This window comes from Cyclopterus lumpus, chromosome 25 (genome assembly GCF_009769545.1).
Source record: "Cyclopterus lumpus isolate fCycLum1 chromosome 25, fCycLum1.pri, whole genome shotgun sequence".
NCBI lineage: Eukaryota > Metazoa > Chordata > Actinopteri > Perciformes > Cyclopteridae > Cyclopterus > Cyclopterus lumpus.
The window spans coordinates 6,696,381-6,722,937 of record NC_046990.1 but is presented as its reverse complement, the minus strand read 5'-3'; the positions used below and the strand labels follow the sequence as shown (position 1 = coordinate 6,722,937).

The following is a 26,557-nucleotide window of genomic DNA, read 5'->3' as shown; positions in this document are numbered from 1 at the left end:
TACGAGGGAGGAGAAATTCCTAAAAGAATGAAGAAAAAAAAAGAAGAAGAAGAAAAAAAAAAAAAGGCACATGGAAGTGAACAGCTTTAGTATGCCATGTTGGGTGTTTGGCCTCAGTGTGTGTGTGTGTGTGTGTGTGTGTGTGTGTGTGTGTGTGTCCTGATGACTGCTGGTCGGGTGATACAAGAACAAACAAACGACCGCAGGACTTAAATCTGGATCTAGATCTGAATCCGCCAACGCTAAGATTGCAGCCATTTTGTTCTTTTTTTTTACCGTATGGAAGTAAGTGGTCTGCTTTGTAACAGCGCAGTCCCCTGTGTCCGTCATTTGGTAGGTTTCAAGGATGTAAAAGTAACTAGAACTGCCTGCCTGTTTTCTGCCTGTTGCTTTGTTTGTTGACAAACAAACGCCCATCGTGACCCCACAGAGTGCGGCCCACAGGAGCCGGAGCTGTGCAGCGAGGCTTTACCGGGTGCACGGGAAGAGCACAGTTTTCACAACAGCTCACTCCGCTACCTCTGCTCCTCATCTCACGTTTCCTCATTTTCCTTTTTCTCCTCCGAGCACTCAAGCTGTCACGGTCCCGGAGATTGAGAGGGATCGGGACAGCTAACATCTTCTTTAAGGCCCATGAGTGTCACCGCAAATTTCAAAAGCAGATACGCCACCAGACATCTCTGGTTATATCGTAGGAATTATTGCAGAAGGTTTTCCCCCCGCAAAACATATACTTACACAACACATCACCTATTCCCCCCCCCCCCCGCCCCCCCTTCACTCTCTTGCCTGCGAAACCCAAACTCTTTTTTTTTTTCTTCTTTCTCCTGCGCTGCTCTTTTTTTTTTTTTTTCTAACCTGCCAGCACGCAGACCAGATGTGCAAATGTTTCTCCGCGTTTCTATTCGAGCCGCGTTCCAAGAGCGAGGCAAGAGTGAGGGGGAGAGGAATATTTGACTTCACTCCACGGGAGACCGGTTTCATACATTTTTTTGGCGTCCGCGCAACGGTGAAAAAAAAAGGTAGCTTGGCCGGCTCGGCCCGAGAGAGAATGTTGACGGCATACCAAACAACATGATCCTAATGAGTTGGAAAATCCCTGGCCCTCCTGAGGACTGTCCAGATGCTACCGTCATGAGAAACGCTACTGTTTTATGGAATTCAGGCTCCCCTCCCTTTCATTAACAAGGGGCAACATGTATCTTTTGACCATTAAGGCCTCCGAGGTGACACGAAGCGTGAAACCCATTTCAGACTGAGCAGCCCCTTGGCTGCAGCTCCACTACCCCACACTGGGCACAGGAGACCTACAGTTTTGGTTATGTGCTTGCGTTCCTGGTATTGAGTCTGCGGCCAATTTTCCCATAGCTAACTAGCTCCTATCAAGTTGACTTGGTTTGGGTCAAATGATGTCTGGCACATGAAAAAGAAGTGTAAAACATTTTTCATGAGCGAGTCAAATCCTTTTAAGCTCAAGCCGGTTCCATATATTGCTCTTGACACTTTGGTGGTACAGAGAAACAAGCTTGACTTTATGGAGGACTAAACAAACAAAGGACAGTAAATGTACTTCATGAAACTACAATGATGAACGCATTAACTTCTAACCCAATGGCTTAAAAGAGACCAGACGAACAAAGTGACGTGGCTTGTCTGGTCGGGAGAGGAATACAGAATGAGCCGCTAAAGGCGGCATTAATTTTCTGCGTTTGTATTTTTTCTTTCACATTGCCAAGTTGCCGTTGCAGAATGTTTATTGCAATCACAAGTGCAACTGGGAAAAACACAACAAGCCCATTGTTATGCAAAGCAATAAACATTTTTTTTTTAAAAAGCATGCACTGAAAAAAAGAAAGAAAAAAAGACCCAGCCTCCATGATACATCTGCTCCCTTCCTCTTCACACACCGAATCAGTCTTGTTGGATGGCGACCGCACAGCACGGCTGGAAGGGTCACTCACACATGTCAAAATATCAAAATGGACTCATCATCGCACAGATTTCCCCAACTACCTCCAAGTGAATCACATGCAGATAAGGGGACAAGTAACAGGTCACGCTGGCTCCAAGCCAAGTTGAGGTCGAACGCTGTTTACCTGGAGCTTTGTACACCTCGCGGAGCAGGCTTTCGCTGAGGGTCGACGGGGCTCCGTTGACCACGCTGTGGGTCCAGCTCTGACAGATCGCCTGGAGCAGAAGCGTCTGGGCCCTCGTGGCCTGGACGACGAAGTGGGGGAGCTCAAAAATGCACTCTGTGGTAGGGACGGAAGACCTTTTGCTCCTGCGAGAGGGGGACATTTAGAGGAAGAAAGACAGTGTTAGATGAGGGGTAGAAAAAGAGACACAGAGAGAGAGAGAGAGAGAGAGAGAGAAAGTCAGGACATGGGGACGACAATGAATTAAAGAAAGGAGATTCGCACTGAAGTGCCAGAATACACTTAATGAAATGGACTCCGGTGGAAACGAATGGTTCATGACTTCCATGAATCCACCAATGTCACATCAAGATAAAACAGCTCATTGATAGCACGAGGGGCCAAATAGGTACAGCAAGTTGAACAAGTACCGAGAGCGAGCCAAGCTTTCCTTACTCACTTGGCAGGTAGGACTCAGTTTGCCTCTTTGCCGCGCCGACCCCTCTCTCTCTCCCCTCCGTCAAAAACTGTGATGATGATTTATGTGAAGGGATGTGCAGCCCAGAAACCCGAGCCCGAAAAAGAATCTCTACGCATTTAACATTTCATCTGTCTCCAAGAGTGTGGAGGGAGAGAGTCTGTGTGTGTGTGTGTGTGTGTGTGTGTGTGTGTGTGTGTGTGTGTGTGTGTGTGTGTGTGTGTGTGTGTGTGTGTGACAAACTGATGAGTTGAGCGTTCAGGGGGATGAGGTAACAGCACAGTCGGATGGAGTCCTCCAGGCCCCTGTCCATCACAACCTCAGTGGACCATGCTCTCATTTATCATCTGACACACACACACACACACACAGTCAATACATACACACACACACACACACACACACACACACACACACACACACTAAAAATCCCTGCATCGGGTCTCCGGGGCTCTTTTCCTATCGATGCTGTGAAGTCATGGCTCCTCGGTTCTTGAGATCCTGTCCGTGACATGAGAAACGAAAGAAGGAAGGGATTCACCCCCTACCCCCCCTAACCCCACACACACCAAGGTGTGGCATCGAGAGTGATAGAGCACTTCTCATCGTCATGACTACCGATCTGTATCCTTCTCATCTCTCTCTCTGTCTGTCCCTCCCTCCTTCTGCGTCCCTCTGTTCACAGGAACAACACCCGGGGAGCCTGAACCAAACACTGCAAAACAAGTTTGGTTCCACTCCTCTCTTCTGTTCAGAGAGGTTCTTCAACTGGTGTTTTCAAGGACTGACATTTCTAAGTTTGTCTGTGTGTGTGTGCATATGATATAGTATATATATAGACTGTGATGTTCTGTGACCAAGGATTTCCTATGTGTACATTTTGTAAAGCCCTCTGAGACAAATTTGTCATTTGTGAATTTGAGCAATACAAAATACATTGAATTGAATATAGTAATGGAAGCAAAAGGGCGACGCCGAGCTTTCAGGTGAAACAAATACAACCGTGACTAATCCCAGCGGCGCTTCAGGAACAAGCGCCAGCGTTCATCTGATCACACGTCCTTTGTCGGTCTGGTCCCCAATTCAGAGCGTGGGTTTTGTATCGCAGGGGATCGTTTAACTCCTCAGCTTCCCTCCCTCTCTCCGGCCCTCCGTGTGTCTTTATCTTTCCCTTTTATTCACTGCTCCTGGGTGGTTCTGCGGGGTGACACGAGCTGTAAGGCAGGGCCCCAGAGTTCTTAACTGCCTGCTGTCTCAGAGTGTGTGGGGGGGGGGGGTGGTGGCATGAGAGAGCTTTAAAAGAAGGACGTATGGAAAACAAAGGCTGATAGAAAGTCCCAAACCTGTGAACTTTTGAAGTTGTTTTGTTTTTTGTATTCCCTGGAAACAGGTGGTGCGTTTGGCACACCGGTGAACAATGCCATGTCATGCCTCACCCACTATTAGTGTGTGTGAGCGTGTGTGTGTGACACCGTGTGTGCGTGTGACTGCATGTGACTGTGTGAGCGCGTGTGTGTATGTGTGACCGTGTGAGCGCGTGTGTGTAAGTGTGACCGTGTGAGTGCGTGTATGTCACTGTGTGTGCGTGTCACCGAGTATGCGTGTCACTGTGTGTGCATGTCACCGCGTGTGAGTGTGACCGTGTGAGCATGAGACCGTGTGAGTGTGTCATCGTGTGTGTGTGAGCGTGTCACTGTGTGTGCGTGTGAGCGTATATGTGTGTGTGTGTGTGTGTATGCGGGTGAGCATGTTTGTGTATGCGTGTGTGCGTGTGAGAATGTGAGTGTGTCCATGTGAGCATGTGTGTATGGGAGTGTGTGAGCTTGTGTGTGTGAGCGTGTGTGTGTGTGCGTGCGTGTGTGTGTGAGCGTGTCACTGTGTGCGCGCGTGAGCGTATGTGTGTGTTTGTGTATGCGGGTGAGCGTGTTTGTGTATGCGCGTGTGAGTGTCCATGTGAGCATGTGTGTATGGGAGAGTGTGAGCATGTGTGTGTGAGCGTGTATGTGTGCGTGTGAGTGTCCATGTGAGCGTGTGACCGTGTGAGTGTGTGTGTGTGTGTGCGTGTGACTGTGTGGCCGCGCGCGCGCGTGCGTGCGTGCGTGTGCGTGTGTGTGTGTGTGTGTGTGTGTGTGTGTGTGCGCGTACGTGTAGCACATATTGCCGCGGAACAAAAGAAAGCGAAGGCGACTCCGGCAACAACAATGTCCCCCACATGCAGAGCAAATGTGCCTGCAAAGCCACTTCAATGAGAGGACTGGCAAGGGATGAAAGTTTGTTGGCTTATTCCAGTGTTTATGGCGTTTCGGGGGAGCTGTCATGTGCATGCGGTCGTCTAAAAACTTTAATTGTGCACCTGTTTTTATTATATTGTGCCCAACTGCTTGCGTACAGCGACTTGGATCTTCAGAGCTAAATGAGAAGCAGAAACTCTCATTAGGGTGTTTTGGGAATGCGGGATGTGAGGACAGCCAGACACTCATCGGATTTCATTAAGTAGCTGGCACAGACAGTGTTTCTTGCTGCAACATGGTAAACAGCTTTCTGGCAGCCGGCTCTTCCACTGTTACCACAAAGGCTCTGGGGGGAACAAAAAGTCTCCCAAGAGGTAAAAATGTAAGTACTTATACCTGCAGCAGCAACAACAAACAACTCCACTGAAACATGTATCTTAGAGGGTGAAATAAACACCGGATCAGTAGAGTATCCATGTTGGAAACAAAGTCCGTAGCTTGGGGAGCAAAGCTCATTAAAGCATACTTCCACTCTTATATCGTGAGGACCCACCAGAAGTGGGCCCATAACCCAATTTGGATCGTGAGTCATAATTTAAGAAATCAGGTCCCTGGCTTGAACTTTCGTGCCTCATTGAATAGGCAGTTTGTGACCTCAGGGTAGTCCTTTGAGTCAATAAGGTGTTTTTGTATGAAAACACAGAGGCCACCAGGAATATGTTAAAAAGGAAATCCAAATTAGTCAGGAGCTATGAAAAATGAGGTGTTTTAATTTCAGTCAGTGAAATATGCTTTTCTCAACATTAAGCCTCATTTCCCCCACCTGTCCTTCGTTGGTGCCGTGACTGAGTGACGAAGAACTGGACCGGGCTCGCACTGGCGCCAGCTGTGGAGCTCTCTGCCTCAAACGTTTCCTCTGTGTTCATGCTCAAATTTGGACATAGAGCAGGGACGGCAAATTATTTTTAGTCATCAAAATGAATGAGTGGAACCTAAAAGAGGACCCTGGCTACATACGTGGGATGCACCGAATCCACCTCGGACCTGATACCGAGTTTCGACCCCGATACCAGTGTTTGATTGACAAGCTGCATGTCCCAGTGTGGGGGAAGTGACTGGGATCATCCTGTAATGTGGACGGAAACATCAGGATTGAAGCTAAACATTGCGTTCCTAACTTTGTAAAACTAAATATAACGGATAACTACATAGAAATGAATTGACTTAATTGTTATTTATTATTCAAATAAAAAAAACGTGTGCACCAGAAACTTGGCAAGAGATCCGATATCGATACATCAATACGGAATCTTTTGTCGTTAGCTCCGAACAAGGGTCAGAGCCATCTTGCACCGGGTTGCTGTACCTGGCATTTAAACAGCCTCTGGGGAATCACATGCTAATAGCTGAGATCCATTTGGACCATTGGTTCTCAGGCTAATCAGCTTCCTGGTCTGGTCCAACTGTGGTCACGGCTATATTTAGACAAACACAGCTGGGGCTTGAGGCCACACACCACAAGCATATTAAATGCACACAGACACACAACCACAAAAATGCACATACCTGTACAAGATACACATGCATTAGCGTTTGCCAACACGCAACGCATGCCAACACACATGCTGTCACACAAGCACAAGTGTGTACACACCTGCGCACGCATACGTGCAGTCCAATAACAGCAGGTTGTTCAGCCAGAGCACGCTCAGCTGCAGTAATGAGGCCCCGGCTTACGGTGGTGGTGGGGGGGGGGGGGCGCTCTAACTGCCTCTAACTTGAACACTTACAAAAAAAACTAGCTGCCAATACCAAACTCTGAAAAGGTTGCATCTATTAGTGGTAGGACGCTTGTTCTGCAAACCCAGCAAAAAGGGAGAAAATAATAATCAAACCTTCCAGAAAACACGAGCAGGAACGAGGGGGGGGGGAGCGAGCACAGGCCGAGAGAAGGTTAGAGACCGCAAACTTGCAGGTCATATGTTATTCTGCAGGTAAAATAATAATAGCTAACATGGGGAGTCTCATTAAAAAAAAGCTATTTGGAAAAGCTCCAAAGCAAACTGAGGGGTAGCAGCACCGGTAGGTTGCTGCTTTGTACTTTAACAGACAAAATTAAATGCAGCCTGATTAAAAGGCGGCTGGTTGGGGTGTCTGTAAAGACAATTAGGTGAGTGTGTGCGCATTTCGATGTTCAGTAACGTGTTAAAAAACCTGGGTATGTTGGGCATTGGTGCAGATGTTCTGACACTACTGAGAAAGCAAGCATGAAGCACACTTTTTTTTTCTTCTTTAAGATCAACGTCTTGCCGTGTTTGAAGGAATATCGCCAAGAGCAGCTGCTTCTAATGGTTTACACAGCGTCCCAGAATACAAGCTTGGAGCCTGCGCTCAGTTTCCAGAGCGTTCATTTCTGTTATTACTCATATCCTGTACGCCACCGAAAGACAATCAATTCCCCTCACTCTTTTCCAAAAAGACAGGAGGTCGGCGAGAGATGTGGCGCGAGGTGTCTGGTCTGTCAGCGGGACCTCAGGGAAGAGACATTCCCCGACGCAGGTGGATTCCGTCCGCGATGGGAACATGTTTCACGGGAACTGGAACACAACACCAAAAATAAACCGTAATAATGTAGGCTAGATCCAAAAGGCCAGTAAACCAAACCAAAAAAAAGTCAACAAAAGCAGTCAATCAATGTGCGACTTTCTCTCGTCGTTAACTTATCCCGAGTCCGCAGCGACGGCGATGTCATCCGTTACGTGGCTGACATATTTGTCTGATAGATACAACAGAGCCACCGTCTTGGGACCGGTGATAAGTTATCTGGAGTTCCTACGAATCATTCACCGCCACACCCTACCTTAATTATCAATACAAACGCCCCCCCCAACACAAACAGTTCCACTGCCATTGTTTTTTAATTGCAAGAGCTTCTTTGGAGGGAATCGGAGTGAAAACGGAGGGAAGACTGACAGCTTGTGCCTTCTCTTTCTTTTCTTTCTGAAGTATTGCAGAATTCCCCCCCCCTCCTCCCCCCATCTCTCCAAGCCAAGGTCATTGACCCCTCTTGAAAATAACCAGAGTGAGTTATGGGCAGCTCTCAAAGTCTCCGCTTTTATCTTACTACAAAAGACTCACTACAGTGTGTCGCAAATGAACATTATAAATCATACAAGCACTTGGCGCTTAACAACAACACCTAAGTGGCCAACTCGGGGGTGATGGGGGGGGGCATTTTACCACCTGGGTGTCAAGTGGGTTGAATGGCTGGCATTTCAATAACAATGTTATTTTAACATAGAGGAGCCAAGCAAGGGGTGGAAAGAGCTTTCAGAAAAACATTATGGAGGAGAAATAATAATGAAAATGGCACATCCAACTCATTTCTCTTTCTCTGCCATTTCAAATAAAGTCATTTGTTTCATTGACTGCATCATTGGCTTGATGGGGAATGTAACCAGAGCTGCTGCTGAGCCTCTCGTATAGAAAGCTTTCAGCAGCCGCCACACGTGACTCCCGGCGGCCATCACCACTTGTACCTCAAGGGAGTTATGAATCCGGTCCGAGCTCTAAGAAATACGCCGATAATTAAGGACTCTCCAAAAATGTGGTATTAAAGCAATAGTTGTGGGACGCAGCGAGACGACGCATGAACAATGACAAATGACCTGTCCTTGCTCTGAAACAGCGTCACAGTAACTGGCAGCCATCTGTTATTGACGACATGTACACTACGTGAAGTCATTTTTCTTCTACTTAGTAAACCCTTTTTTTTTTTTAACCTTCAGGTTTTATATTACCTTGTTGTATTTTGTTTCTTAATGTTTTCATAGTGTTGATCTGCCGCTGTGATTCCGCCAGTGCAATTAAGAGATTACAATTGTGTTGGACCTGCCAACCCACAATCCCTAATGACATCCATTGTCTAACCTTTAGAAAACCTTTAAACGCCTGTGCTGGCTCTGGGTAGGAGTCAGGACTGTATTTGTGGCCCCCGCTCAGAGCTTTGTGGTTCCTCCGGGTCAAAAGGTGTTCCATGTGTGCATTTCTCAATCATCGGTCCAGAACAGCCTAAACTCTTCATAGAAAGAAACACTCCACTCTCCCTCTTGTCTGTCACACACACGGCCCTCCCCTTCCTCCCATCTGGAGCACCCCTGACCCAAAACACACACATGTGCACACCACCCCAACACACACACACACACACTGAGATCCATTCTCAGGAGAGGGCTTCATTACACAGGGATTACTAAAAGAAATGTTTTAATCAAGTTGTGCGGACAGCTGCAGACCGCAAGACGAGAAAATGGCAATGACGTGGTTCATCAGGCGTTAAAGGAAAACACATCAAGAGGCCTGCGTATCGGTGTGTGTGTGTGTGTGTGTGTGTGTGTGTGCGCGTGTGCGTGTGGCTTCCTGCCTCTGTCCGACATGTCCAGCTGTGGAGGGCACGCGGCTCCTTATAAGGACACACAAGAGATAGGAGACCTCTCTCCAGAAACTGCAGACTTTATATCGCATTCATGCTTTTCAGATATACACTTCACTTTTGTACGTCCCGTTGCCGCGGCAACAAAATGCAGCAGTCGACGGAAGCACCGGCTGTCTTTTACTCTGATCCCAATAAACCGTCCCGAGTATTAGATGGTCATTAAAGAAAATGGAAAGAGACTTTCTCTGAGCCTGGTTAAATAAAACGTAGTGTTTGTTTTTTTGGGGGGGGGGGGCGGAAATCACAGTAACACCAGCGTTCTCTGCGTCTCGTTACACCAACTGATCCTTCCTCGCATCTGGGAAGCGGTGGAGCATCGGCGAGGCCCGGTTGGGGAGGAGAGGACAGTGGAATGCACACCACAGTAGATGATAATCCACTCGGAGCTGATAATCCATCTACCCTTCCCTACTTCCCACTGTTTTCCCTCCCTCAAGCTTCAGTTCCTCAGATGACTAACTCGGGCATTAATAGAGTCTTTCAGTCAACCCAAAAACATCTACAGCTGCTCTGACATTCACCATCTTGGCCCTGGCCTGTACATACATCTCATGGTAGAGTTAAAGATCAACAGATACTCTTGGATTGCGCGATGGTTGCCTCTTGAGAACGTTACAGCCCAAAATATAGACTTTCGAGTTAAAACCGGTGTTGATTTAAGCTACCAAATGACACCAGAGTGGCTTTTCTGCAGCACTGAGCATCTGAATGCCGATGGAAGCTTCCATCCGAACGGAGACGTCAATCAAACTTCGTGTTCCCTGATGCCATTTCCTTTAATAATAAGGCTCCTCAATACGTCCATTGATCTCATCGGCCACGAGACCAAATAAAACTGTCCCGACACCAGATGTCAACCACAAAGCTGGCCAACGCACTTTATAGGCCGTGCTCCACGGAATATGGTGTTTTTTTACCTTTGCGGCTCATGATCCTCGGCACTCCCGTGCTTCAGAGTGAAAAGTGGAACAATATTACATCATGTGCCAGTCCGGAGCTTTTAATACACACCTGTTAATACATAAAGCCTGCTTGTTGCCGTGTGCAGCTCGCATCCCCTTCAGAGACCCTTTTCTTTTTTTTTTCTTCTTCTTCTTCTTTCTGGAAAACACCCCTGTGTTTCTTCACAAACGGGGGGGGGGGGGGGGGGGGGTTCATGCGTCGCCCTGTTTTCGGCTGAATGAGTTCCCCCCGCTGCTCTTACGGCCTCCGAACCACAACTCAGAGCTGAGCATGACCGCGGCAACCACATGCTGATTTTAAGGTCATTCAATTACTCCCCCGCCATTACAGCTCATGGTAACCGTAACCCTGCCTACGCAGACCGCTCGGTTCAGACCTCGATGAGCAATTCGAGTGATTACTTCATTATAAAATCAACACTAATCAAAGTTCGGTTTGAGGGTGAACAACGGCTGACGCAGAAAATGCGCGTGTGTGTGTGTGTGTGTGTGTGTGTGTGTGTGTGTGTGACATCATTCACAAGATCCGCGTCATAAGTCATATAAATGTATACTCGGAGCACAATGATCGACTTTTCCATTCTGCAGCCGCTCCCAAATCAGTTTTCATCGCCCCCAAAATGATTATTCCAATTCAGCTTGTTTCACGATGTCGCCTGCCAAAATGGCCAGTGGACAAATGTAACAGCCGCGCTCCGATGGTGTCACCAGGAGAGCGCTCGTTTGTGTGCATCTGCTAAATTTGACCTGGACGTCTGCGCCCTCACCGCTGCAGGACACAGAAGGCATTTTGTCCTCCTGCGCTTGTCTGTGCTGGGAGACACAGACCAGGAGCAGCGCGCTATGACTAACTATGAACAGGAGTAATGAGGCATTACAATCACACCAGAAGCCCCCGTGCCTCAGATGCCTCCAGCAGCCTTCATAAATCACAACATGAGCTAATCTAGAGTCTAGACTCCTGGTCCAGACAGAGTAATAGACCTACAGGTAGTGCTAAAAACCAAAGTAGCCATTGACAACGTAATAATTAGATATCAAGGGAGAACCAGCGTACCTTTCCATTCAGAAACCTCTGCGAGTTAAGGTGGCGAGGCTTTTTGTTGGCTTTATAACATGCACCTGCTTGGGAGAAATTAGCCCGTTCAGAAATGGCCCGAGCGAAGGAACGGGGGCTGCTAAAAAAAAAAAAAAAACGCCACATAAAAGCTGCCACGGGTGGCTGAGTTATGACCTGCGAGACGACGAGCCACGCTGGAATGCCGCTGCTGGTTTGTCGAGTGGCTTGGTGGGCCCTGGAACCCGGGCCCCGCCTCCACGCGCTGTCGCCGTCAGGTGGCCCTTATGTGGTGTGAGGTTTTTGGGGAGATCGATGCAGGTGGCACTTCTAACACCACCCAACTCCCCCCCCCCCCGCCCCTAGTGATTTCATCTGGGATAACAGGTTTAACAGCCGGACCAGTTGAGACTCTGTGAAGTTGGCGGCCACATACATTGCCTTTCATTAGGGAGAAGCACAGTCTGATGCCTCTCAGCTGCACTTTGATTCACTGGGAGTGAAAGTTCTCTTTGGAGGATTCGGGCTGTCTGCTAACCAAATGACTGGAGCGTACCCAGAGGTAGCAATCTTTGTTTACCATCCCTACTCCCTTGCAATGTGTGTCGGTTTTTTTTATTGTTTTTTTAAACTTGTCACTGAACAACGTCTTTAGATTTGGTTTTAGATTAACTCATGTATTTAATGTTTAATCTTAATAACTACAAAAGTGTAGCTAAAGTTAGTTTTTATGTGCATGAAAAAACATCTTGGGGAAAATCATTTTGGGAACATTATAACTGATTATATTTGATACAGACAAATAATTAATTCATAATCCAGATGAGTATATTCATAAAAAAACTAAACAAGTATACTGTTTGTTGTATACGGCAATAACAGTAAAATACAATATCTGTTTACAAGAGTTTTATTCAACCATTAACGTTTCCCATTTTCATCCACAGGTCTTTGCGGGTATTTGATCATAAATGATGTAATTGATTCGTATTGATTGATTGAAAAGATGTAGGTTTTGATTGTTTCCTTGTGGAAAGGCTGCTGGTTGGATTGTTGCTAATAGACACTCGTAGTCCTGCTGACTAAGCCTTTTCCTCTGGCGCTCCTCTTAGTCTTATTGTAAACCAAAAGGGGCTGCAAATATGTTGGTGCATGAATAGGAAAATAGAAGGACCCAAAAGCCTTTTCACTGCATGCATCATGTGGCGTATACATTTTTTTAAAAGATTGATAAAAGCCAATTTTAGTATGTAGCTCTTCTGGTGATCAAAGTTAGAAATGCTCTCTCTCAGTATCTCAGTTGATGCCTTTTGTATGAATGTACCTCCACACCTCGACCTAAGATCTAGTGACAGTGATCAAGTGCACCTCAGATTACTGTTTAACAACAGCCACTTTCAGTTATATATTAGCCATTGTGGTGCTTAGACACAATGCCACAGGGTGTCAGCCTAGATAATTATTAGAGTTAAAACAACCAAATGACACATTTCAGTTGCTTTGTGAGTGTATTTCTACATAGCGACGAGGTTAAAACATCACTGAGCTGAGGCAACCTTACCACTTTAAACTGACTATAAAGAAGAAAGATCTTGATTTGGCTATTCCTGTCTTGGATGATTATTTTCATTTCTTCAAAATAATGCAACATGGGGGAACCAGAAGGTCAAAATATGCAAAGTACCCTTCCTTAAAATTAAATTTTGCTCAAAAACTTGAGGAAACAAAGACATTTCAGTCCAATTGGAAGTATTCAAGGTTTGACACGCGGCCGGTAAAAGCCGAGACTGGCAGGGAGAAGATGTCAAGGCGGTGTACTTTCCTCAGTGAAAGCCCCATTCGCTGCCCACTGTGAGAAGCCGGAGCCTCTGTGGTGAGACTGAAGGAAACATGAGCCGCAGCGTGCGGCGCAGGCCAACTCATCATGAGACGTGCCGGGTCTCCACAGACGCCCAGAGCCTCTTCAAATCCCCCATGATCACCTGGCAGTCATCTACGCTTGCTTAAGCATGACCTGTCTGCAATGCCAATGACAAACATGTTTGTGTAGCAGTGTGTGTGTGTGTGTGTGTGTGAGAGAGAGAGAGGGGGGGGGGAGGAGAGAGGGATGCAAAAATGTGTGCATGACATCACTTTCCCACTCCAAGATATCTTTCTCTCCTGTCAGTCATCATCTACTTTTAATGCAGAGTCCAGCGGGAGGCAAATCCAAAGCTACCTTTTACATTGGTAATGGAAAAAGCTGATCCAATGATCTGCATAACAAAAACTACCGGAGACAGAGAAAGAAAGTGGAGACAGCTCCTTTTCTCACACTGCTCTCATGCGCTTTCATATTTCCTTAGGAACTTCAAACGCTCGAAGAGCTCTGCTCAGTGTCTGCATCCGAAGAGCAGAACATGTTGGAAAAGGGGGTGTTGTGGAGTTACATCAGCGCCGAGGAGCACTCCCAAAACAAACATCAATACGTGGGGGAATTAAATGCTACCACCTGGCGGAGCGCATCTCTTGGCTTCCACGCTGACCCAATGTGTCGCCTGGGCTCTCACCTGTGGGAGGCGACCTGTCTGACTGACCCACAGACTGTAATCAAATGGAATAAAGTCAGCAGCCACTAATACACACACACACACACACACACACACACACAAAGAGACACGACTAGGCAAAACTGTGGTAGCTAACATCAGCACAGAACATCAAAACAGAACGTCAGCGCAATAGGAAACAAATGTGTTTGTTACTATTCACTTAATACCATTGCTTGTCGTCACTCAGCACCCTCGACTTCTCCCTTCCATTTCTTCTCGCCACCGTCTCCACTTCAAACCTGCTCGTCATCATTCTTCCCGGGAGCAAACTGTCAGGTTGTGTTAATTGGATTTTGACTGCAGCGACACGCGGGTCAGGAAGCGAGACAGGGCCATACCTCCCGCTTAGATGGAAACAAGGGTCAAATATGAGTCACGCTGGCAGGTTCTGAGCTCCTCACCCTGCACAAAACACCCAGTCCCATTATCGTGGACAGGAAAGAGAACTGACAGTGAAACAAACAGGCAACTGAAGCGCTTCTAACCTGTCAAAGTGTCGGAAACATACAGCTAAATCTAAATTGGGGATGAGGAAAAGTGAGATGAAGTGGAAATAATCCTGTTAAGGGCAGTAGAATCTTCTGACGCGTTGACCTATTCTGAGGTATGATCGCAATGCCAGATAGACTAACAGATAACCTCCTCAAAACAGAAGAATATGAGGACTCCTGGTGCATACTGGGTATACTCTATTCATCAAAAACAAAGAATAACAGAGCACTTTTCCTAACGTGTCGAGGAGACTCTATAAGAGGTTGTCAGTGTTATTTCTAAGGGCTGGTCCAGGCTGAGAGAAAAGCCACGGGGTTGTGGGGGGGGGGGAGTCTCTCAAGAGATGAGAAACATCTAGTTATTGTCAGAAAGAAAAATAACATCCGTTTGACATCTGAATCCACTATTTGAGGCAGGCAGGGCTTGAACAGGAGGGGGGGGGGTAGCTGCAGATCAAACAAGCAGCTAGCAGTCTATTATTGGGAGCAGAGAGCATCGGGTTTGGTCCACACACACACACACAGAGCATGGAATGAGGGCCTTGCGGTTCACTGTGGCCAGCTAACCGCTGTACAGTAGATACAATGTTTGCCTGGGGAAGAAGTCAGGAGAAGTCAAAACCATCTGCAGGTCTTTGACATGTTTAAATCTAAACTAATGGGGGGAAATGGATTCCCAAGCTAGTGCAGGTTTCCTGCTTTAACAGGCACTTTGACTGCAAGGTGTGAGGGAGAGGGCACAGGGTGGGTGTGCGTGTGTGTGTGTGTGTGTGTGTGTGTGTGTGTGTGTGTGTGTGTGTGTGTGTGTGTGTGCGTGCGCTTGCATCAAGGGCTTTCCCAGATGATGATTACTGAACACACAGTGACCGAGTGAATGATGGAGAAAGTTATGTTACTGCATTTCAAAGACTGAAAAGATCTGTTCATTTGTCGCCAAGCAGACGAGAGATTGTTCACGATGGAAGACGGGACGCGGACTTCTCATTCATGCTTTACATGAGCCCTGCAAAACAGCACAATGACGAGTGGACGTTTTCAATAAAGCAAAGTAAAGCCCTACGAAGTTAAAGAGGACACACACGGATCCATACTGTACAAACATACGATGAGATCGCTCCTTCTCTAAAATGTTTCTCCCCCCTTTCCTTCATCCATTCTCTTCCCAAGCTTGTGTTTCATCCGTCTTCCTGTCCAGGACAGTCCATTCACACTTTTCCCCATCCTCCTCATCTTCCACCCTCTCCTCTCCATTCTCTCACGCTCATGCTTATTTGCATAGTTTGTCTACTTTCCCATTTTCTCGTTCTCTCCCGTTCTCTTTTGGATTTTGATAACTTCCAACGTTTAAAAGACTGTGGAGCCTTGCTCCTCTCCTTTCCCTTCTTGTCCTCCCTTCAACTTTTACCCTCTCTTGGGGGACATCCCCGATGAGTCATCCCCCTGTCTGGTAAAAGGACAGGGATATAGTAATATGTTTTTTCATCTCCTTAGACAGCGTTGTATTATTTTCCTCTCCTTGTGTTTCAAACCATGTGAGAAATTGTTGCAGTTGTTACCCGATGACTGTGTTTTTCTGTTTTCCCCACCGACCACTGAAGAAGTGGCTCATCCATCACTTTAAATACCCTCTGGTGCACTGCCCGCAAAAGGCTGCAGTCATCTTCATGAAGTACAATACATGGGCCTAACCCCACACAGGCACACACACACACACAATCAAGGACCAATACAAACAGAAGAGGTTCACACCCCTTCAAGAATCAGAAAAAAGACATTTCATGTACGTTTGCCTCCCTCACTTCGGTATGCGTGTTTACTGGAGTAAACTGATGGGTGACTGTTACCTTAAATACAGTGCAGCAGGAATGAGTTCTAAAACCTGGGAAACAAGTCAGCATTTTTGCCTTTCCTTTCCACGTGACCGTGGTTCTCATCCTACCTCACCGACCGCTCTTACCGGGTAACCTGGAGAGGATCTGTGTCTGAGCCTTGGCCTCTGACTACTGGGGTCCCTCAGGGTTCAGTCCTTGGTCCTCTTCTCTTTTCTCTGTACACCAACTCTCTTGGCTCTGTCATTCGCTCGCATGGCTTCTCCTACCACAGCTATGCTGACGACACCCAACTGATCCTCTCGTTTCCCCAATCTGAAACACGGGTAGCAGCACGAATCTCTGCCTGTCTGACCGACATCTCTCAGTGGATGTCCGCACACCACCTGAAAATTAACCCGGACAAGACTGAACTTCTCCTCCTTCCAGGAAAAGTCTCTCCCACCCACGACCTAACTATTAACTTCAACAACTCAGTGCTGGTTCCGACTCCGACTGCCAGGAACCTCGGAGTGACGCTCGACAGTCAACTCTCCCTGACTGCCAACATTGCCGCAATAACACGCTCCTGTAGGTACATGCTGTACAACATCAGGAGAATACGACCCCTTCTCACTCAGAAGGCGGCACAGGTTCTGGTCCAGGCTCTGATCATCTCACGGCTGGACTATTGCAACTCCCTCTTGGCAGGTCTACCTGCTAATGCCATTCAACCTCTACAGCTCATCCAGAATGCAGCTGCTCGACTGGTCTTCAACCGACCGAAATTTACCCACACTACTCCGCTCCTCCGCGACCCTCACTGGTTACCGGTGGCCGCCCGCATCCGCTTCAAAACATTGGTACTTGCGTACCGTGCTGCGAACAGATCGGGTCTGGTCTACATCCAGGACATGGTCAAACCGTACACCCCAGCCCGTTCACTTCGCTCGGCTTCTGCCAATCTGCTTGTAGCTCCTTCACTTCGAGCTAAATCACGACTGTTTGCTGTGCTGGCTCCTCATTGGTGGAACGAGCTCCCCATTGACATCAGGACAGCAGAAAGTCTCTACATCTTCCGGCGAAAACTAAAAACACATCTTTTTCGACTATACCTTGAATAGGTAGCACTTAAATGCCGTAGTAGCACTTAAATGTCCCTTACCGATAGCACTTTAGTAGCACTTAAATGGCACTTACGGATAGTACTTTGTAGTTTAACTTTATGAAGAAATTGTACTTGCTTGATTCTTGTTGTTCTGAGTTTGGACTCACGGTTTTATGCACTTATTGTAAGTCGCTTTGGATAAAAGCGTCAGCTAAATGACATGTAATGTAATGTAATGTAATGTGTAGTTGACGAAATGTATCTACGCTTCCAAAAAATCAATAAAAGCGGTGTTAATTTGTGAGAATTATCTTGTGTACGTATCATAAACGTGCGTTTGACACGAGAGTTTATTTTCTGCAATAATCCGACATGCCGTTGTTGGCAGGTCATCCCTTTGAGCACTCGGTGCCTCTCACAGCTGCTTGTAGGACGTAAATCCCTCTTCCGTTTACTGTAGCTGGCCGAGCAATCACACAATGACGAGTACCTTACATATACAGTGTGTACTTACTGAGGAATGTGTTGACCTTAATCACCTAGTGATTCTTTCAAAAATGGAATTCTTCACCTCGTCAAATTTTACGAGGTGAAGAATGCCATTTTTGAAAGATTTTTCCACCCCTTGTATAAATAGCGTATGGTTTCGGTGATTTGCTTCGAATTAACATGTGAAAAAGATATACTGTTGGTTTTTTTTACCCACCATATATAGCTTTAAATTCAACTGCAGTTACTCCGTGCTCACTCAGATTATCCCTCCATATTACAAGTGCTCACCAGTGTGCCGGCATCTGGATGAGCTTCCCGTAGAGTGCAGTGCTGAAGGAAGGGATGATGGGGATGAGAGGCAGGAAACCTCCCGTACTGTCCTGGCACGTCAAGCCTGCCTGGAACCCAAACACCTGGAGAGAGAGACAGAAAGAAAGGGAGCAAGTGTGAGAAATGGAGGGAGAGAGGGGGGGGGAGGGCTGTTCTCTCATCTCGAATCGCAACTCAACTGTTTTGACCCTTTGACATGGCAGAAGGGACGTCGCCACTGCATTGTGAGGAAGGAGGACACACACATTGCTGAGTCCTGAACACACTGTGCAAGGCTAAAAAAGCACAGAGGTCTCGCCAATAAATAACAGTCCGAACTGAAGTTTTCACAATAACTTTTTGGGGGGTTTTCTGGAAGTGTGCACACACGCAGCTAGAAATGAAGCAATGCTCTCTCGCTTGCCCTGAATTGACAGCGCAGTCACAACACACCTTCATACGGGTTCAAATTGATCAGGTCCAGATCGGCGCCAAGATTCTAGCGTCACCTTCTGGGTAACATTCAACTATTTTTCCAGGAAGAGTGCGCACACTGTCGTTTAGGGAAAAACGTGGCTCATGATCGTATTCTCATTATCTCAGCTTCTGGTAGCCACATTGCCAGACACAAAATGTACTCGAACCTCAATGTTTACATACTGTTAATAGTGAGCGTGGGGGATGAAGTCCGGTTTAATATTTGAGGCAGTGGATGATGGCTGGGCCCAGCTGTCCCACAAGCAGCTGCTGTATATGCTCAGGGCAGGATTCACTCAAATCCAAGTGAAGGTCTTACCAAACCCCGTTGCTGAGCAGATGGCTCGGAGCAGACGGACACGACCTTGGACCAAACTAAAGCGATAATTCATTTATAAATGGACAACTGGCCTATGAATATTACACAACAGAGTAGCATATCAAAAGTTGAACTGTATGATTGCCAGATAGAGATGGAGACATAATCAAAATCTCACTTGAGGCCGTACAGCAACAGACCGATTCACTGCAGCTTCCTCTGGGAGACCAGATCTCAGCAGCCAATCGCAACCAGTTATTCAAATAACCTACGTTTTCAATCACGATGGGCCTATTTCCTTCTGTTTCCTCCATGTTGAGCAAGGCTATAACCACGGAGAAGTGAGACAATGGCTAACCGCTAACACTCAGCAGACACCTTAGCTCTGTCAGCCAGTGTCAATAAAACACAGATTAAGATAAGCCTTAGTTTATACCCGTTTCAAATCACTTCCTGCAGTGGGTGAATTGCGGCCAGGGTGACCTCTACCCCGTCATGATCCCACTGCCAAAATCCAGAGGCGGAATTAGAACTTGGGCAGATACAGATGCTGACTGGCTGATTGGTCAGAAGGGATCCTTGGCCACTGACCAGTTGACTGTTAACCCCTCGGTGACCCTGTGATAAGGGCTACCAGCATGATGTCCGGCAAACATCCTGCCTTAAAAAAAAAGAAGAGCAGGCCAGACTGGGCCACCCCGGATCACCCCAGATCTGTTATCCAGGCTTCCTAAAAGGGGGATTAGCTGAATTTGCTAAAGCCACCATAGTTCTATATGTACTGCACGGGACATCCTGGTCTTCAAATAAACTATAAATAGAAAGGTTAATATGTTATTTCTAGTTCATTTATGAAAATTTGTGGAAGACAAAAAATGTAAAGCTAGTTAGTTCAGTAATCTGATAAAACTATCAGATATGTCTTTACCTTAAATGAAATACTAATCAAATAGTCTATATGTAAATAATCCATGCTTGATAGCCATGTATACAAAATACTGAGACACATTAAGGGGAACATATTTTGTTTTCTTTGTACCTTTGAAATGTTTTAAATGGTATGACTAATATGTATTGATAGTTATTCTCACAGCTGATTGTTTAGATTTGATTTGTTTCTGTCTCAGGGCTGCCACAATGTAATTATGAAACAATCTTTACATACTAAAATTGGCCTCATCGTATTAGACAATCTGATGAAAGAATAGGTTAAAAAAAAGAATCTTGAGTGATGTTATACTCGTCCTCTGATGAACCAAAATATTTGATCTTATTTGATTTTGTTGGTAACTTTAACTGTAATTAACAATGAATTAGTTCTCCTGAGCTTTAAACTCTAAACATACAAGCAAACGCCATAACGGGGGAATGTCGACGCTGCACAATACAGGCCTGTAGCGTCCCATCAAGTGGAAACCATGAAGTAGACCAGAGCTGGACTGGTGCTCATCAGAAAACCCAGTGCTGAGATTTTTATGACCAGGTGAAAAGGGGTCATACAGGTCATTCGGGTTATTTCAGGGTGGCGTTAAGGCTGTGGCTATGCATACTTTGGGCCGATGTGCATATAACCCAACTGTACAAATTACCATGTGTATTTTGTCTCAACTCAAAAGATGATGAATAAAGAGACAAAATGAAATAAAACAGAAACAGACAAACAGGGAAAAAGGGCATTGGAGTGAACTTAGAATGAGGGCATGGTTTTACATCCACTCTTCCATAACTTTTGCCCTGCACATTATAATAATAATAATAATAATGCATTTAATTTATATAGCACATTTCATAATACTCAAAGACACTTCACATAATTAAAACATCCTAAAAGCTAAAAATAAATAAATAAGAATAGCTAAAATACAGGTAAAACAAATAATAATTATCCAATACATAATAGAAGATAATGTAAGAAAGCATAATGAGTTTCTTACCGTTTTTTAAAAAGCACAGAACATTATTGAGAGAACCAAATCTGCATATGCAAAACCAACCTGAGATGTGCTGGGGCTGAACCAGAATCTACATCTGAATGGCCTTGTGGAAAACATTGTGTTCTTTTTGGGTCATATCTTCCATTTTTGTCTCCTACGTACAGACAGGACAGCTGTGATGTATAATAGTGCGGTGCTCACCTTGAGGTAGAGGTGTGCGTAGCAGTGATGGAGCAGGTTGTCAGAGGGCTGGCTGAGGCCGCTGATGGTGCTGACCAGCTCTGGAGCGTACATGGGCACCGAGTGCTCGACATTCACCCTTTCCACCAGGAACTGCACGGCAGGTAGAGGGCGCACCGGCTGGAACGCGGCGACGTTGACGGGCGCCGGTGCGCTCTGGGGAGATGGAGGATATGACAGGGAAAGGGATTAAAAGGGAAAATACATACATTTGATGATTCTTTTTTTTTTTTTTTTTTTTTTAACAAAGGACTTTCTGTTTAATCAGGAAATCGAATCAGGTTTAGAAGAGTGTAGCTCTGTGCGCACCACCTTGCATCCCATGATGACTGGCATTAGTGTGTGAAGGAGGTTGAACTCAGCCATGGAGACGGTCACTGAGACTTGGAGCAGAGTGAGACACGTCAGTCTAGTCGGGATGAACTCCTCTAAGCTTGATATCTCCTCTGGAGTCGCTGCACCGTGGCTCTCTTCAACCACGTCTACAGAGACAAGGACACGACAGAAAGAAACAAATGTTACCCAAACAATTCTATGATTTACACGAGTGAATCTAACCACGAGAGTGCGACCTGTGGTGCGTGAAGACCAAAGACATTTGGATTTGAGCACAAAAATATTCGTCTTTTTTTTTTTTACAAAAAGGTTAGCTGTAAAGCACACCACATTTCTTTGAATAGGGCGCCTCTCATTAAAGCAATGCAGCATTAAAACAATAAAAAAAAGTATAACAGCAAATAATAAAAAGTATTTTCCAACCAAAAGACCACACTAAAAATTAAATCAGTCCAGGCATCTGTGCGATATTCATTGCAGTGGTTATTTCCTCGTAGCTTTGTTGTTGAACTATCTCATAAAAGCACTCATTCAATCAATAACCAGAAACATCCAGAGAGGCAGAAAATGAAGAGAACCACCAAGTCAACACGGAGTAGAGGCGAGACAAGGTCAGCGCTCACCAAAGGAAGAGTTGACCAGGGCACTGAACTAAACTGGGTCCAGGGCCTGAGGTGGACCAAAGCCTGAGAGCTTTGTTACTGAACGGCCTTGGCTCCGGTCCTAGGACATGGGCTTGTTTCTTTTCAGAAAAAAAAATTCTGTTGGGCTACATTCCCAGCTCCAAGGTGGGCTCAGAACCTGATCCCAAAGCTGGTTTTGCTCTTTGGCCTAACGCCACAGTGCCGCATCAGGTTCATCTGGCGCTGCCATGTCCAATCTCATCATATGCCAGGGATCAAGTCAATAATCAACATCCAAATTACAAACGACATGCAGCTCACATGGTACACAGAGGCATGATTACACACACTAAAACACTTTCTATGAAGCTGTAGAAAAGAAAACTAGAACTGTCACGCCTCGAGATCCAGCTCTAAAAGTCTTGTTACTTTACTCCTTCTATTGTTCTTGGGCAATATATATATATATATATATTTATATAATGAAATTACAAGTTCGAACCTCCTGCTCTAAATAGTACAAGATCTTATAAAATACACAAACACCAGCCAATTTGTTCTCTATTTATTGCTAGTTTTGGGGAGGAAAGTGATTCTTCATGAGCTCTTGGCAAGGAGCGTATGAGGAGGAGCAAAGAAGAGGACAGGATGAGGAGAAAGATAGTCATGTCTTTGACCTCGCGACCTCTACTTCTCTCCTGGCAGGCGCACACACCATGCCCCCATGAAGCCAAGGCTGAAAGGAGAGAGCAGGGGAGAGGAGAGGAGAGCTTGATTTAGGAAACTACATAAGGCATGTCTTATTTTATAACTATCTGTATTCGCTACCTTGGTGAAAAATACTTCATCTTTTATCTAACGTACGCACGGACACATATAGAAACAGGAAGTAACACACTGACCTACCCAGTCTTAGTCAAACGTTCTCTAGTAATTACCCCGTCATCTATTATCTATCGCAGATGCTGAAACAGACGAAACCTACGGATGTTATTGTTTCGCAAAGAATGAGAGCTATTGCTACAGATATTACAGGCAGACACACATTCCATGTTCTTTCACAACATCCCAGGGATGAGCTCATCAATAGCCGTGCTGGGACGTCCAATAACACAAAAGGTGTTTGGCTTAGCCTCCCTCATGTGGTCCAAAAGGTCACTACTTTCATGTACAGCTGTGTGTCGAAAGATGGGTTGTGCAAGGAAATAACAATGTGATGAGGATACTGTAAAGCACAAACTGTTGGGGGCTTCTCCTCGATTGGCAGAGTCGAACAGAGCAGCGGGGAAGATAAGAGCCAGTGTTGTAAGAGCTCGTCGAGCGTAGGGAGTAAAGTGAACCATTAGCTGCTGGCGGATCGGTTTTTCCGCTGTTGAGCAAAACCGACCTTGCTGTGGTTTGCAGTAGGGCTCGTACTCGTGGTCCATGGCACAGGTGACCATCTTGAGGATGCGGTGGACAGCGCTGCCATTCAGCCTGACGTCCAGAGGTCCCACCACCAGCCTCTTGATGGATGTCTCTTGGACAGCGGGCACCACCTCCTCCGTACTCACCACCGAGAAGTCCTGAGAGCCTGCAAACAATATACAGTTACAAACTTGAGGATTCTTCCATCATCTCAGTCAGCAAATGTGACACATTTTTCCAAGTCAGCAGACATGACACCTATTGTACTTAATGTACAGCGTTGCATGCTTTTTGACAAATAGTTAAGGCGGCAACATTTCCCCCCCCGTATCCCATTTCTTTCTTTTAATTATGTACTGTACAACTTAAGTAGAGAATCTCCTCATCTGTTGGAAGAAAAAACCCAACTGAGATGTAATGCAGCAGCAGGGAGCAGCTCACATAGCTGTGACCCAGTGGAATGATGAATATTCCAAATGTCCACTTCCCTCAAACAGCTGTCCCTTCATTCATCACAGGCCCCTGTTCCAGAGGTTCACTTAAAAGACTTCGCTCCCTGGCAATAAAAATAAAAAAAAGGCAGAAATTAAAAATAAAAAGAAGGTGGTGGATGAATGGCAGCGAGGGACAGAGAAGAGGACAAAGGGTCACCACTTTCTTTATTCCCATTACATTCCAACACTGCAGCGAACATTCTTAAAGCTCAGCTATGAGTTTAATTCTTTCATTTTGCTGAAAGGGTTGGGGGATGGTGTGAAACACACACTGAATTCTGGGGGTTTATAAAAGGGCAATGCCACTTCCCTTCTTCAGTGGGATTTGACTGCAATGGATTAAGCCTAATATCAACCATATGGCTGCGGTTAGAACGGTCAGTAGAATGACGAGGAGGACGAAATTTGCCGGGATTTAGACAATTTAAAGTATCTCCATTTCCCAAAGATTAAAAAAAAGAAGAAGAAAAAAAAAGGTTTTTAATCTGCAAGCGTGACTCTAATGTGAAGTCAATGGCGAATGTGACCTGGGTCTGTTAGTATTTCGGTTGACTCAGAGTTTATGTTAGTCCCATGGCGATGGAAAGTAATTTGTTTGGTTGACACTGGATCTGGTCCGCGTCCGAGAAGAAGAGAAACACTGACAGAAGAGAAGCATTCCAATTGGCGAGGGTAACCACAGCCGTCCCGCAGGAAAAGAGACTGACACTTATCCTGCTGTCAGAAATGACTTTGACAGCTCCGGATGACAGTATCAATGTTTTTTTTTAATTTAGATGATTATCTGTAGCTGTCATTCGGGAGAAAACAATAGCGTAGTCAGAAAAGCGTAGAGGAAGGGAGGAGGAAAGTGGAGAAGTGGGCGGCGAGTGAAATAACACAGGTGGCACTAGACACGAAGAGTAATACATCAAATGATCTGTTCAGGCCATTGAACATTGTGTTGGGGGACAACTGTGCACATGTCATCCAAGTTAATCAGCTTTCCAACGTCATATTTGCAAGTTACACATGAACCTTAAAGTTATTCTATTATATCCTTATCCATATGAAATAAAATGTTCAACAATCAGTCGTGGAGACGATTGTGGGCCAAATATAGCATTTCAGATTGAAGGGGGAACGCTTTATCTCCTAATGGGAACTTCAGATCTTTCAGACCTGAATAAACATTCTTGAGTGCTGCGGCTGAAGAATGAGAAGTCCTGCCCGTCTTTGAGCTTCTGCTCGGAAGAGTGACACCTAATTAGCCAAGAGGTGCCTATTCACTTTCTCAAGAGCTTACAGGTAAAGAGACAGAGGGGGGTGGACAGTGTTTCAACAAGCAACGGGGAGAAAGAAACTCAAATATGTGTCAGTGCAGACTAAACACTTCTGACAGTTGCCCTCCAGGTAAGTTTGGGGTGAGAGCGAGGACAAGAAGGGTCAAGGACCAGGTGGCTGGGACTCAAACAAGACCAGCTCTTTCTTCAGGTCTACAGGGGGCTTGTTTTACAGAGAGGGGAGGAGAGGAGAGGAGAGGAGAGAAGACTGAGAAGAGAAGTGAAGAGGAGAAAATATACAGAGGAAAAAGAGGAAAAGAATGAGAAGAAAAGAATGAGAAGAAAAGAATGAGAAGAGAAGAATGAGTAGAGAAGAATGAGAAGAGAAACAATACCACATGGATAGGAAGAAAGAGAGAGCAGGGCAGAGAAAAGGAGAAGAGGTGGCAAGGTGAGGAGGAGTGACTTAGCCGGTACCTTTGGCGCTGCTGTTCTCCATTGTGTAGAGGTAATCCATGTAGAAAGCACCAAAGCGCTGCATGCCTGCTATCTCCGTATAGGCCTCCTGTCAAACAAGAGTGGAGTTGGGTAAACATGGCCGTCAGGGAGCAAACACGCTGATAGCATTTAAGAGTGGCAGTGACTGGGGTCACGGTGGATACGGCCAAGGGGCTCAAATCAAAGATTAAAAAAAAAAAAAGAGTAATTGATCAGATATTTTGTATATATGTTCCATGATCAAGTATCTCCTTAAGTTTAATTAATATATATATATATATGGTGAAATTACAACTAACCAACTTTTTCAATCAACTTTTAGGAGCAGGAATTATGATATTTAGTAGATAATTAACTTCATTATGCTGATACTATAGGGAAGTCATTTATTACATATCTATTCAGGTCTGTGCTGAGCAATAAGCTAATTATAAATGGAAGTAAAAGTGTTCTCATTCATTGCTGCTTGGATGAATGCCACTGGAAAGACGCACCTTATCTACTGAAATATGGGACTTGATCTGCCTGCTGATGACATTGCAAAATGTTATTTGGTCATATGTATCAAGATAGCGACGGTGCAGCTTTTAAAAGCATAAACGTAATGCAGAGTGTCTCTGAAAGCGATACATTTTGGGGGGAGGAAATGTATTAACTGATGATTATTAAAGCACTTTGTAACCATCATTACATACAACGTTGGGGTCAGGAGTTTATTACAGGGCGAACTCACATTCAGACCTGCGTTCCATTTAGAGTTTCCATTTCACCTCAGCCTGCCCGTCTCTGGACTATGGGTTTATTTAGGAC

General features: G+C 45.6%; 1 protein-coding gene across 1 annotated transcript in view; it reads right to left on the bottom strand.

The window, feature by feature from the left end:
• Window positions 1-26,557, bottom strand: part of LOC117727940 (vacuolar protein sorting-associated protein 13B-like) — a 305,167-nt gene that overhangs the window by 234,603 nt on the left and 44,007 nt on the right. The window contains exons 12-17 of the mRNA XM_034528491.1: window positions 25,727-25,814; window positions 23,474-23,659; window positions 21,440-21,609; window positions 21,089-21,283; window positions 18,137-18,261; window positions 2,097-2,281 (exon numbers count right to left, since the gene is read on the bottom strand). Coding sequence (XP_034384382.1) covers window positions 2,097-2,281; window positions 18,137-18,261; window positions 21,089-21,283; window positions 21,440-21,609; window positions 23,474-23,659; window positions 25,727-25,814 — 949 coding nt within the window. The remainder of the gene's footprint in view (window positions 1-2,096; window positions 2,282-18,136; window positions 18,262-21,088; window positions 21,284-21,439; window positions 21,610-23,473; window positions 23,660-25,726; window positions 25,815-26,557) is intronic.